This window comes from Eretmochelys imbricata, chromosome 3 (genome assembly GCF_965152235.1).
Source record: "Eretmochelys imbricata isolate rEreImb1 chromosome 3, rEreImb1.hap1, whole genome shotgun sequence".
NCBI classification, from domain to species: Eukaryota; Metazoa; Chordata; order Testudines; family Cheloniidae; genus Eretmochelys; species Eretmochelys imbricata.
In genome coordinates, this window is record NC_135574.1 from 150,988,476 (window position 1) to 151,002,925 (window position 14,450).

A 14,450-nucleotide genomic window follows, 5' to 3' on the forward strand; every position below is an offset into this window, starting at 1 on the left:
TATGTATTTTGGGGAAAGGGTTCTTTCTGAATGACTGTGGAAATGAAGTTTTGATGGATTGAAACCTCCTGCTCTGGGAAGAAGCTATCGGTTCAGCTGCTGTATAGTTTGGCTAAGCAAACTGAGTCTGAGTTACAGGACAAGTATAAGGGTTGGTTACTGATGGCTGATTAAGTTTTAAATGGTCCTGTATCACGTCCTGTTCCTGTGAGCCAGATTAGCTAAATGAAGCTTTAATTTGCTGTGTTGATGTTATGTCCTCCAAATAGCTGGCTATTCAGTAGGAGCTGTTATCTCTGACATCACGGCATCTTTATTTGTTTATTGCTCAGGGCAGTCCTTGGAAAAGGGAATGTTTCCTTCTGCAATGTCCTAGGTTGCCAACCCAATGAATTAAAGTATTCCATCTTTTTGTGTTCAGTGTTTATAAACATATAATGGTTTAATAGAGACGGGGGTATGGAAACTTTATTAATAGGGTTGTCTCCATGCATGGTATCTTGAGGCAAGGTATTAGTTCCATTAGTCTTAGGCTTAATGCAGGTAACTTTACACAGTAGCAAATACCTTGTTGCTAGAGGGAAAAGGTGGATGAGGTAATATCTTTTATTGAACCAAAATCTGTTGGACTAAAATCTGTTGAGAGAAACATGCTTTCAAGCTACACAGAGCTCTTCTTCCTACCTGGGAAAGGTACTAAGGGTATGTCTATGCAGCAAAGGAAAAACATATAGCTGGCCCATGCCAGCCGACTCGGGTTTGTGGGGCTCGGGCTACAGGACTGTTTCATTGCTGTGTAGACTTCTGGGCTCCAAGCTCTAGGACCGTGTGTGGTGGGAGGGTCTGAGAGATTGGGCTACAGCCTGAGACCAGAAGTCTACACTGCAATGAAACAGCCCTGCGATCCCAAGTCAGCTGGCATGGGCCAGTTGTAGGTTTTTCTTTGCTGCGTAGACATACCCAAAGAGCATCACAGCTACATACAAGATTGAACAGATAGAATATGTGCTAACTACTTAGTATAAGGGACCATTCAAGGTGAAGTGGCCTGTTAACACCCCAGTAGTTTAGGGCAAAAAGAGGGTTAGTGGGTTACAGATGTCTGTAATAGAGACACTGGATTTATGGCTTAAGACTGTGATTTTTAGTATCTAGCGAAGTTATGAATTTACGCTCCCAGGCTCATCTTTTGAAAGTGTTTGTGCAGGTTTTCTTTGAGGATGTGGACTAGTAGGTCAGATATAGAGCGATCACTTTGTCAAAAGAAAAGGAGTACTTGTGGCACCTTAGAGACTCACCAATTTATTTGAGCATAAGCTTTCGTGAGCTATAGAAGTGACCTATAGCTCAGGAAAGCTTATGGTCAAATAAATTGGTGAGTCTCTAAGGTGCCACAAGTACTCCTTTTCTTTTTGCGAATACAGACTAACACGGCTGTTACTCTGAAATTTGTCAAAAGTGTTCACCCACAGGTGATAGTGGTGTTTTTTTTTGTTTTTTAAATAATTTTCCTATGTGAGTTCATTATTGCTAGGAAAACTAACCCAGTCAAAAGCTAACAAAAACTGCATCTCAGAGACATCCTGCATTACCTGTTAGTGAGTGATGCTGAATAGTGTTAAATTCAGCAGCTGGACCCTAACTCTGCTGCCCAGGGAAAGGTCTAACCTCAAGACTTGCATTCCAGATGCTCTCTGCATATCCCACTTCTAATGTCTTCAGTGACCGTATAAGAACACACAAACTTTGCCCAGTCAAGTACTGAAGGTGCTTCTTGCCACAAGCCAGAGGTCACACTTAATTTGCATGCAATAGAGTAGTTTGCAGCTACCCTCATTTTAAATACGGATTTTCAGCCTGAGATGAGGATAGGTCCTGATGTGATACTCCATCTTGATTGGAACAGCCTCTGCTCAGCACATGTCAGAAACTGTAGGTTGTACATCTTGGTGTAAGTGAGGGCAAATGCAGACTGCACTATAAAGCTCTGAGCTACATTTGGCTCCTAGCTGCACTGTAGCCATCCCTGATGTACATATACAGGACAGGATATAAAGAATATCATGAATTTTTAACAGATGAAAATAAACTTATATAATATGGGTTTGGTACTTTTTTTTTTTTAATGCACACTGGTTGGGTTGCCTTGCTCTGTATTTCACGTACCTAGGTTTGGAAAGCTTTGCTTTCACATACCCTGAACAAGGAAATTAGGTGACCCCACTTTCAAATGTGCCCCCGGGTGTCTTGGTCTGAATCTCCCTGGTTTTTGCCTCACTAGCAAAAGAAAAAAGAAACCTCCACCCAACTCTGTGAGGAAAATGTCCAGTATTCAATAGCTTGATGAAAATGGAGCAACCCATAAAGGTATTGCTTTGAAAGACCAATTCTTGTGCTGCAGGTATTCTCCCCGGTAAAGGCAAGCTGATGCTTATCAAGTTTCCATTCTCTGGGGTTACTCTTCTGGTTATTTTCTTTCCATCTAGCTGAAGTTTGGTAAGTCCTGATGCAACTCCTTATTAGTGTGTGTGTTTTGTCTCCATGGAAGTTTTTAAAGATGTTACATTTTGAAGTATAGAGCAGCAACAAACACCTAATACAGACTTTTCATTCAAGTAGAGCTTACTAGGATGGCCTTGTGAGCTACTCCCCCAAAGTTTAATCTGTCACTTACATGAAGGCTCAAATAAATTGGTTAGTCTCTAAGGTGCCACAAGTACTCCTTTTTCTTTTTGGTTAGGGATAGCGGTTGCACAATGTAACGCAAGTTTAGTTCAGAACAGTGTAGTGAGTACAAACAGAGCTAAATAATGGCGGATAGAGAAACTGTAAGTTGCAAATGTGGGAAAGGAAAGATCCATTAGCTATTTATTGCCATTTGACTACAGTCTTACTGCAATTGACCATTGATTGATTTTTTTTTTTTTTGCCTGTTCACTTCTCTCTGCTATAAATTGACTCCTATCTCCTTGCTATTGATTACATTTCATTGTGTATGAGTGTGGGATAAATAGAAGCAATCTGCCTCTTAGTTTTCCCACTTGAGTCTAGACCTCCCTGTTCTTTGCTGCCTCTGTACTGCCACAAGACTTTCACTTCCAAACACGTCCCAAACTGATTTAGGCATTGCAGTGTTGAGGTCTGTTAATGCAATTACATTGCTCTGCTACATGAGACATACAGAATGTGGCTTACGGCTGAGGACCAAGAAGTGCAGCTAAGCCAGGAGGAAGCTCGCTTGCTGGAGCTGCTGTTGGCTGAGCCGGGGGGCCTGTGGTGTGGTTATTTACTGGATGTGTCCCGGAAGGAGTTGGTCCACTTCATAAAGGACTCCACTGCAGAGTGAGCCTGGGTGCTTGGTGCCTGGGTGCGAGCTACCACGCTGCAAAGCCGTACCAGAATTCCTGTCTCGCTGGTGCTGCACTTGCCTGTGTATGTCACTGGGACTTCTGGGGGCATACCTCGTAGTTCTTAGTGCTGCAGTAAGATGAACTGCTCTAATTCTTTCCCACAGAATTGTGGGAGAACTTGTCCGTCTTCTGGGCATGTGTTGGCTGGAGGGAGGAAATGTGGGAAGGGAATGGAGGGCTATCAGCGCTGAGTGATTTAGCCTGTGTCCACACTGCAAAGTGGGTGAGTGTCATTCAGGCTAGTAACTGGAACCTGGGCTCTAACCTGTTTCCCTACTGTGCCAGCTAGCCTGGGTTGAGAGGGATTTTTTTGGATGGGGGGAGGAAGGAGCAGTACCTGAGTATGAGCCCAGGCTAACTCTGCACTGTAGACACTGACATACCCTAAAGGGTGATAGTTCTCTGGAGAATCGGCCTCCTGCTGGCAACGATGCCCTATACAATGAAGTGCAATTTTCTGTTACATGATCATTATGGTGGCAGTTGTGCCTGGCTCTGGCATGTTTCAGTGTGGTTTTGATTGCTTCATGCTGTTCTGCTCAGGTAGCATAGCATCAGGGGGTATACTCATTCCTTGCATTATGTTCCCATCTGGAACTGAAGCTGCCTCTCTTGCTATACCACATATTGCTTTATTTAATTTCAATCAGATTAGTTTAAATTAATCAAATTGTAAATGTAGCCTGAGAATTGTACTGTTTGCTGTCCTGAAAAACAAGATTTTCATTTACGCACACAACCCCCAAACCCTAACTCGGCTGATCACACTCACAGCAAATGCTGCAATGTTGTGAGCTTAAATAACCTTGGACTCTGCAATGACACTGTGACCAGGGTCCGGGGGTGGGAGGCCCAGTCGGGTTACTCAGTTAGGTCAAACTGCAAAGAATGGAGCAGACAATCCCCAAAGTTGGTGGTTACTCCAATACTTAGATCTACCCAGTTAGCCACAAAACAGTTTCTGTAATACCTTATTGGTTATACAGAAGCCAAAACACAGTTCCCTTAAAAGCAACCCAGTCTGTGGGCTCCCTCCCAGACAGCCAAGTCAAATATGAAAGTTCTACCAATCCCAAAGGATTGGACACATTACCTCCCAATTTAATGAATATTCCAGATTTTACCAAATACCTGCTTACAGCCAATTCTTAACTAAACTAAAATTTATTTAAAAAAAAAGTGTATTGGTTAAAAGATCAATATACATACAGACATGTGTACAGTTCTGAGATCAGTTTCATAGTAGAGCTGGTGAGCTTCGTAGTTGCAAAGAGTTATTTCAGAATTAGTTCATATGTTATAGTCCAATGTTCATATCCAAGGTGATCCAGATGGGACTGGAGATCTGTCTTATGACTCAAGCTTCCCCTGCATCAAGCAGATCTGAGATAAAAAGGATCAGGACCCAAGCAACCTTTATACAGTTCCAGGCCTTGTCTTGACAGCACAAAGTCCTTAGGTGAACAATAGGTAATCATCTAGACTTTGAAGTAGACCTATTTCTTAAGCATCATCAGTAATTAGCTACACAGATTAACATGAGGCTTTTGCCTGTTTTCCACCATTTGCAGGTGATCTGCTGTATACTTCAAAGGGAAATCAGTACAGTGATATCACTAAATTTACAGTTCATTTAAATGTTAAAATCTCCTTTTGGTCTCTGAAGTAACAGAATACAGCAGAGACAGGAACTGTTTGATTACATTGTCCATCTCTAACACGTTATATATAAACAACACACACAAACACAAACCTCTACCAATATGTCTCTAAAGTTTGAATTTAGGTCACTTATCATGCAGGATGCTTAACTCTTTCTGGCCATGTGTCAGACACTGGTAAGTTGTTTGGGACAATTACTGAAGTATTGTAGCATATACTTATAAGGAAGGGGATGGAAATATGTAACTCTAGACATTAAAGTATATCCTGACCTTTTAGTCACTATGACTGGCTGGGCTAGGCCCAGAGGCCCTTTGCTGGAGGACTCAGGGTTCTGCCACACTTATCCCAGGAAAGGAGTAGTGGACCTAAGTCCTCCAAGCTGCCTAAAGAGACTGGGAAGGAACCAGCCAATCAGAGGGTTGCAGGCTAGTATAAAAGGAGCAGCAGTGCAGACCAGAGTCAGAGGACTGCAGGTGGTGCTGCTGGCTGGCCAAAGGAAACTGTAGCACCATGGACTGCTCAGCACTGGCAGGGACCTGGGGGGGAGAGAGCTCCTGGCTGGCTGCTGGGCCTGATTACAGAAGAGTCCTGAGCCCAGCTTCTGCCCTCTGAGAGGAGGGGAAAGAATGTAATAGAGCATTCTAAGAGACGGCTGCTAAAGCTCTTCCCAGACCTCCTGAGTAGGAAGATGGATGAAGACCTGTAACTCTTTTATACATGGTTCAGATGTTTAGTAAGAGAGGTGGGATAACCAAAGAAGCAGCTGCCTAGGGTTCCATCTAAGTGGCTCCTCAGTAACACTGGGGCCATCAGGGCTGTTTCCTTATAAGACAATTTGAAAATCTCTCCTGTTTCCAGCAGCTTCTATCTAACTGGTTTCATCCCTATCCCATCACTGCCCTCAACTGAGCAGATGGGAATGCCTTTTCAGGAGGAGGAGATGGTAAGAGAGAGGAAGGAAGCAGAGCATGACTGGAGGATTTGTGCGCATGCCAAGTCTCCATCTAATGCCCCAGTTCGCAAGGGGCTGGGTCTCATGAAAACACCACTGTAACAGCAATCCTATAATGGCAAAAAACTTCAAAGGAGAGGCTCAAGATCCATCCTTGCTCTGCCTGAACTTCCCGGTACAATGGGATCCGGAGAGTCATATGCTGTTCCATGACCTTTGCCTAACCTGGCCAAAATTAACAATGTTTTAGCAATAGCTGTTTCCTCATGTTAGAGGGTATGTGTTAGACACTTAAAACATATGCACACACTCAAGGTGACATTATCACTGCTCCTTCCCTGGTTGGGCGAGGGAGTATGTTTTCTGTTTTTAATGCTGGAGAGAAAAATAAGGGGAGGGATTGTGGGGACAGAGGACCAAAATAGAGTGTGTGTGTGTGAGAGAAAATGTGGAAATTATGGTGCACTGAAGACAGGATAGCACCTTTACAATGGTGGTGTTATGCACATTATATAACTGTTCAGTGCTCAGCTACCAAGGTGACAGGTGCCTTAGAAACACCTGATAGCTAGAGCGAGGAAAGCAGAGAGCACTGGGCCCCCTTGCTGAGTCAGAGCAGAAAGAGCCCCTGGCTTGTTTTCTGACCCTGCTCACAACACCAGACACTGTGAAGCCAAGCAACTAGTGAGTCAACAGACCTCCAGATCCCTCCTCGGGAAGCAGCTCTGCATATTTCACTGTCCCATACAGCATTCAGTGGCTCTTCTTTAGTGCAAACCTCTAAACAAGGAAACAACTAATTGCTAGGCACTTTTTAGTTCAGAATGTAAATCCTCTACTGTTGTCTTCACCTCTCCTTTTCCTGTTTTATCCCTTGGCTGTGGATTTTGTTGAAGAGTTCTGCATCTTATCTCATGTGGTGGCTCTCTTCTCTGCACTATAGTGTCTAGCTCAGTGGTTCTCAAACTTTTGTATTGGTGATCGCTTTCACCCAGCAAACCTCTGAGTGCGTCCTCTTCTTCCCCCTCCCTCCCAAAATTAAAAACACTTTTAAATATGTTAAACACCATTATAAATGCTGGAGGCAAAGCAGGGTTTGAGGTGGAGACTGACAGCTCATGACCCCCTGAGGGGTCCCGACCCCCCAGTTTGAGAACCACTGGTTTAGCTCAGTGTTTCTCAAATGTGGCCACCAGGGGCTTTTTGTGTGGACACAACAGCCTTCTGGGCAGTGATTGGGAGGGAGGGGGGAAGCAGCAGCCCCGCCCTCCTTGTTGCTCCTGGGTGTGACACCCTGTACCATCTCTGGGCCACCAAAAAATTTGTTGAGAACCCTTCTAGCTATCATTTTCAATCTGTCTGGAACAACGTAAGCATGCGACAGCTTGTGATCTAGCCCAGAAGCATTCCTTCCAGTCCTCTTTACTCTAGGATCTCCTATTCTGTTTGGATTGCTTTGTGTAATACTTGGTTTAAAAAAGAAAAATCGGAGCATCTAAAAGCACTTTATAGAGAATGAGCCTCCAGCCCTCTGAGGTAGGTACATAAATATCATACTAACTTTATGGCTAAATGATATATCTACTAGTCCTTGGCCGAGCTGGGAAAAGTACTTGGGAATTCTGACCTGTCAGAAGAGAATGTGATCTAGTACTTGCTCAAGCTGCACCCAGGCAAGATGGTCATTTCCTTAGTGATGCTATTAGGTGCCTTGCACCGTGGGATTTTGGTCCTGGAGTAGGGATCCTGGGCTTTAGGTAATATAAATAATGAGAGGAATAATAGGTGGCCTTTGTGTACGCTTTACAACTACATCCTGACTTAGCTCTTCTCTCCCCCTGCTCCTTGCTGAAATTTTTGGAGGAAAAGCAGCTGTTGGAAAGTGAACACAACAGTAGTTTTTGTTACACTGTTGAGATTGTGTGCCTGCTCAGTGAACTGGGATCACCACAGAGGAAAACGTTTTAGTCCTGATTGGACAAACTGCTGCCTACTGGGTTCTGAGAAGATCTGAAAGTTGCTGCTACAAACCCTGTTCAGTGTCTGAACACTGTCAAATACATATTGGTAGGAACTGAAATGCTTGGGTTCCAACTATAGCATTAAATCAGCTGCATGGTGCATACTGTATGTTTTATGGTGCAAACTGGAAATCTATCCATTCAGCCAGGATTGGAAAGCATTACTGTGTGATCTTGGGCAAGCCACTTTACCTTTCTGTGATTCCTGTTTTTTCTCCTCCCATCCTTTTTCTGCCTTATTTATTTAGGGTACAGCTGGTCATAAACTTTCCAAAAACTTCCAGACTGAAAATAAGGTGTAAATTTTTGACAGTGTGGGTAACTAACCATTGGCACAATTTACCAAGGGTTGTGATGGAGTCTCCATCACTGACTATTTTTAAATCAAGATTGGATGTTTTCCTAAAAGCTCAGCTCTGGGAATTACTTTGGGTAAGTTCTGTGGCCTGTGCTATACAGGAGGTCAGACGTGAGGATCATAATAGTTCCTTCTGGCCTTGGAATCTATGAACAGAGTCACAGAAGCATGGGCTTAGAAGGGGCCGCAAGGGTCATGTAGTCTAACCCCCCCCACCAAGATGCAGGTTTGACCCTTTATTTCTGGTTAATAGTCAACAAATATATGCAGCCATATGCTCAGTGTTACATCATAGGCAACTGAAGAGCAAGTGAGGACTGAAGAATAAAACTCACAATTTATATTGGCTATTGACCATCTCCAGAAAGGTTAATACCAAACAGTTTATGGAGCACATTTTGATAGGAATTTTTTTCAGTCCAAAAATTTAGGCCAGTTCTAATCACTAAAGTACCATAAGAATTTATATGGTCATACTGTCCTTTACACCAGTGATTTTCAAACTGCGGGTCGTGACCAGTACTGGGCCATGGAATGTAAGGCACTGGGTCATGGCAGCTCTGGTCAGCACAGCTGACCAGGCTGTTAAAAGTCCCGTCGGCGATGCTGCCCAGCTAAGGCGGGCTAGTCCCTACCTGTTCTGACATGGTGTGGTGCTCCGGAAGCAGCCAGCAGCAGGTCTGGCTTCTAGGTGGGGGAGCCACGGGGCTCCATGCTCTGTCCCCACCCCAAGCACCAGCTCTGCATTCCCATTGGCCAGTTCCTGGCCAATGGAGTTGGGGGGCTGGTGCCTGTGGGCGAGAGCCATGTGGAGCCGCTTGCGTGTGCCTCCACCTAGGAGCTGTACCTGCTGCTTGTCACTTCTGGGGCACAGCGCAGTCTGTCGTGCTAGGACAGACGGGAAGCCTGCCTTAGCATCCCCACTACGCTGCTGACCAAGAGCCACCCAAGGTAAGCCTGTGCCCCAATCCCCAGCCCTGAGGCCCTACAAACCCAGAGCCCCTTTCTGCACCCCAAACCCCTCATCGCTGGCCCCACCCCAGAGCCAGCACTCTCAGCCCAGATCCCTGACCCCCCCCCGCATCCCAAACCCCGCAGCCCTTGCCCCTGCCCCCCAACCCTCTGCCCCATCCCTGAGCCCCTCCCAAACCCCTCATCCCCAGCTCCATTGGGTTGCGAGCATCAACAATTTTCTTCAACTGGGTCGCTAGAAAAAAAAGTTTGAAAACCACTGCTTTACACTACTCTGGCAACATAAAGGAACCTTAACTTTTACACCTGTCTTATAGTCCTGGGAGAATTCACAAAGAGAATGGAAACAATTCACTAAGGCAGGCTGGCTGCTACATTCTGCTACGCCACACGCCTCCCTCCTCAGAAACACCCCAAAACCCTACCTCTCCATACCAGTCATGCTGCAATAGTGAGCAAGAGAGTCTCTTGACTGCTCAGCCCCTCCCACCGTATCCCAGTGGTGATTTATGTCTCTACTGGCTGCTCCAGGTGCCCGAAGCAATCTGCCTGCGTTGCCGGGGAGGGGCACGTGACCCCTGCTCTTGTGGGCTTCCCTTTGTTTCCCCATCAGAAGTAATTTTTCTGGGGGGAACATTAATTCTGCGCATGTGCAGAGACACAGAATTCCCCAAGGAGTATGAAACCAAATTGCATTTGCTTCTCTTTTTGCAACAGCATCTTGTTAACTTATGTTGAGGTTGTGATCCACCACAGTTCCCAAATCCTTCTCAGCAGTGCTGCTGCCAAGCTAGTTATCCCCCCTTCTGTATTTGTGCATTTGGTTTTTTCTTCCCTAGGTGTAGCACCTTACGTTTGTCTTTGGTGAATTTTGTTTTGTTGTCTATAGCCTAGTTTTCCAATTTATCAAGATCCCTTTGAATTTTAGTTCTATCCCCCAAAGTATTTGCAATTTCCCCCACATGCCCAGCTTTGTATCACTTGCAGATTTGATCAGTATGCTCTCTATTCCCACATCTAGGTAATTAATAAAGATGTTAAATAACATTGACTCGGAACAGATGGCTGTGGAACCCCTCTTGAGGCCTCCTTCCAATCTGACATCATTCCATTAATAGTCACTCTTTCTTTGCAGTTGTTTAACTAATTATGTATCCACTTAATGGTAGTTCTACTGAGCTTGTATTTCTCCAGGTTACTTATTAAAATGTTATGTGGAACTGTCAAAAGCCTTGCTAAAGTCCAGGTATATTATGTCCATCGCATTTCCCCAAGACACAAACCAGTTACCTTGTCAAAGAGTGATATCAAGCTGGTTTGGCAGGATTTGTTCTTAGTAAATCCATGCTGTCCAGGAGTGATCACCCCTTCATCCTCCAGGTATTTGCAAATTGAATATTTTATACATTGCTCTAGTAACTTCCCAGCTATCAAAGTCAGGCTGACTGGTCTGTAGCTCCCAGGCTCTTCCTTTTTCCCCCTTTTATTAAAGGGAGTTAGTTCTCTGTTTGAAAATGCTTAGTTACCAGAATAGAAAGTCTTTTATTCCGTTAAAAATTGAAACTTTCAGCCAGCCACTAGGCAGGCTGCCTGAGCTTCCCCATCAGCAGGCCAGCTCCCTGCCTGGAATATTTTGAAAGACTCCAATTCTGTGGGAAACTTCATATTTCTGATTTTTTTTGTTGCTATTTGGAATGAAAAACACTTCAGAAACATTACATTTCGTGCATAAAAGAAAGTCCTGTTCCCACACATATGTAACTTAGATATAAGATTTTAGGGTAGGGACTGATGCTTACTACGAGTTTGTACAGTGCCTAACTGTGATGGTATCAGGGTTGAGAGATCTTGCTACCGCCTGTCCTGACACAAGGAAGCTTTGTCTGTGCCTGCCACAAGTCCGCTCCCCAACTCCACCAGCCATGGGCAACACAATGTAGAGACCAAACCCAAATGATCCCTGTGCCCTTTGCCAGTTGGCACCAAGAGGTCCCTGGCTCATGCTTGCACAATGAGGTCCTGATCTCAGGGCCTCTAGGCCCGACTGTAATAGTTTTTGTTAATAATGAACCATATCCGTGATGTGGAAGATTCCAACAGCAGCGTTAACTCAGCATCTTTTCACTTCCAGGTCTTAACTATGCGACCTTATTGTTGTGGTGACATTTTTTGTTCATTTAGTAAATGATCGTCGTTATGCTCGTTACTGCTGATATTCTACCAGGATGATCTGAAGAGGGGCTTTTCTGTTCAGGGGTTGGAAGCACATCTTGCCTTTTCTCCCACCTGTTGCTTCCATTGTACATTGTGAACTGGGCTGTAGACTCTGAGGCTCTTGATCACATCTTTGTCTCCTGTGCTTGAGGTCTCCTGTAATGTTATCCAGATGCTATAAGGAACATTCAGGGTGTGAAGGAGGATTCCATGCAGGGGCCTTTGTGTGTTTCCTTTGAAATATCGGCTCCTTTGGAAATAGTAGGTTGGGTGGTTTTGGTCAGTTCCCCCCCCCATTCTCTCTCTCTCTCTCACACACACACACTCTGTTACTACGTGTGTTTCATCCTTAGTGGAATTAGGATTGGTCCATTAAGTTCAGGACGTCTGTATCTGAATTGCCCCAAATTGGTGTGGGTTGGTCCAGATAACCAAATGGTTTCATCTCTAAATATTAATTCATATAAGCTATTATTAAAGCCTTCCTAGGATGAAATGCTTGGGATTTTTCCTTCAAGTGTTAGAGATCAAGCATTACAAATAAGTCTGGGAATATTCCTGGCTACCTCTCAGGCTGAAAGCAAAAGTTTGGGCTCAGTGAGACCGAATAATGAGAGGAAGAGAGAAGCTGTCCAAGTGAATAAATTAAAATAAAGCAAACAAAATCTCTTTCAATCATATTGCAAGGACATCTCCCGGACAGCACAGTAGGGATCGGTCTTGAGGCCAGAGTTGGAGAGTGTCTGTTTAGGACTAGAACAAGTGGCCCGTGTTTCTGTATATGATGCTTATGGAAAAAGTTCTCTCTCTCTCAAAATAATATATGTTGTATGTCTGTAGCACTCATAAAGTATGATGAAATACTCATCATAACACATGCTAAATATTATTCCCAGTGTCACAGGTATGTATGGAGGAAATGAGGCAGAGGGATGTAACTTTCTAAGGGTCACACAGTGAATGAGTGATAGAAGTCCTGGCAGACTTCCAGCCCGATGATGGAACTAGTTTCTCAGTGTTAATGCTTTTGTGTGAATAGAGCTAATGGCCTCTGCTGTTGTCAGGGTGAATAAAACATGTTTGGTAATTTGGCAAATTAAGTCCCGGAAGTGCCTTGCTGTGCTGGCTAGCAGGAATACCAAATAGAACTTTCTGATTAAATCAGCAATAGCTCTAAAAGTATGAAACAGAACCTGCCATTTTTCTGTGGGCAAGAGGGGCTGACTGTCATGTATTCTCCAGGTGAAAAGAGGGGGATAGGGACTAGAACATCAATGGTGGGAAAACCTGGGCTGAGGCAGAGGGAAGTGCAAACAATTTCTCCAAGTCTATATTGCAGCTGTTACAAACGGAGACTCCCCTCCACCTGCATCGGGACAGCCAAAATGTGCCCAAAGGTGGAAAAGTGCTTTACGTTCTAGATTGCCTACTGTCTACCGCTGAACAGGACACCCCTAACTATGAGGACTTGTCATATAACTTGCTGAGAAGATCACCTAATCCATGAAAGTTTTTAGAGGTCTGGACTCAGAGATCATATGTAGGGCCAGTATCACAACAGTGTCCTTTATAGAATTTCCTTTATTCACATAATAGAAAGTACTGAATATACTGAAGGAAACACAAGCCGTGAGCTGATGATGTAAAACTGAAGGAAGAAAATTAGTGAAATTGAATGGGAGGAAAAATTTTAATATAAAACTGTCAATAATTGGGCACTGTTATAAGAATGCAGAATTCTGGGGCATCTAATAAAGCAATCTCATAAGAAGGCTTCTTAGGTTAAAAACAAAAAATGCACTTTCATTTTTTTTTCTATTTTTATATTGTGACAAAGTTCCTCCTCTGCCTTGGTGGGTCTCGCACTTATTGGCGGATTTGCTTGTCTTGGAGCTTCACAGCAGCCCTCAGTTTGACCGTTTTCATGAACCCACAGTCCAGGTCAACTCCTCCTGTGTCTGACCAGGAGTTGGGAGGTTTGCGGGGAACCCGGGCCCGCCCTCTACTCCGGGTTCCAGCCCAGGGCCCTGTGAAATGCAGCTGTTTAGAGTGCCTCCTGGAACAGCTGTGCGACAGCTACAACTCCCTGGGCTACTTCCCCATGGCCTCCTCCCAACACCTTCTTTATCCTCACCATAGGACCTTCCTCCTGGTGTCTGATGATGCTTGTACTCCTCAGTCCTCCAACAGTATGCATTCTCGCTCTCAGCTCCTAGTGCCTCTTGCTCCCAGCTCCTCACATGCACACCACAAACTGAAGTGAGCTCCTTTTTAAACCCAGGTGCCCTGATTAGCCTGCCTTAATTGATTCTAGCAGCTTCTTGATTGGCTGCAGGTGTTCTAATTCGCCTGTCTGTCTTAATTGTCGCCAGAAGGTTCCTGATTGTTCTGGAACCTTCTCTGTTACCTTACCCAGGGAAAAGGGACCTACTTAACCTGGGGCTAATATATCTGCCTTCTATCTCTGGCCTGACCATGTCACCATACATACATACACACACACATACATATATTAAATTTTAAAAAAGGATTTTCAGATTAAGCAGGGAAGTGAAAGTAGCAACTAAAATAATTTTACAAACCCAATATATAACATGTTGGCTCTCAGGAGTCTGATTTGTCTTGCGTACCCCCCAAGTTACACCTCACTTTAAAAACTATTTGTGTACAAAATCAGACATAAAATTACAAAAGTGTTGCAGCACACTATTAGTAGAAAAATTGCTTACTTTCTCGTTTTACTGTATAATTATAAAATCAATTGGAATATAAATATTGTACTTACATTTTAGTGTGTAGTATATAGAGCGGTATAAACAAGTCATTGTCTGTATGACATTTTAGTTTGTACTTTTTTA

The 14,450-nt window shown here is 44.1% G+C and overlaps 1 protein-coding gene across 1 annotated transcript in view; it reads left to right on the forward strand.

Moving 5' to 3' along the window:
- The first annotated feature begins 3,184 nt into the window (after positions 1–3,184).
- The window catches only part of GLP1R (glucagon like peptide 1 receptor), an 82,551-nt gene continuing 71,285 nt past the window's right edge, over positions 3,185–14,450 (forward strand). Inside the window, exons 1-2 of the mRNA XM_077812185.1 lie at positions 3,185–3,342; positions 5,934–6,018. Of these exons, the coding sequence (XP_077668311.1) occupies positions 3,185–3,342; positions 5,934–6,018 (243 nt within the window). The remainder of the gene's footprint in view (positions 3,343–5,933; positions 6,019–14,450) is intronic.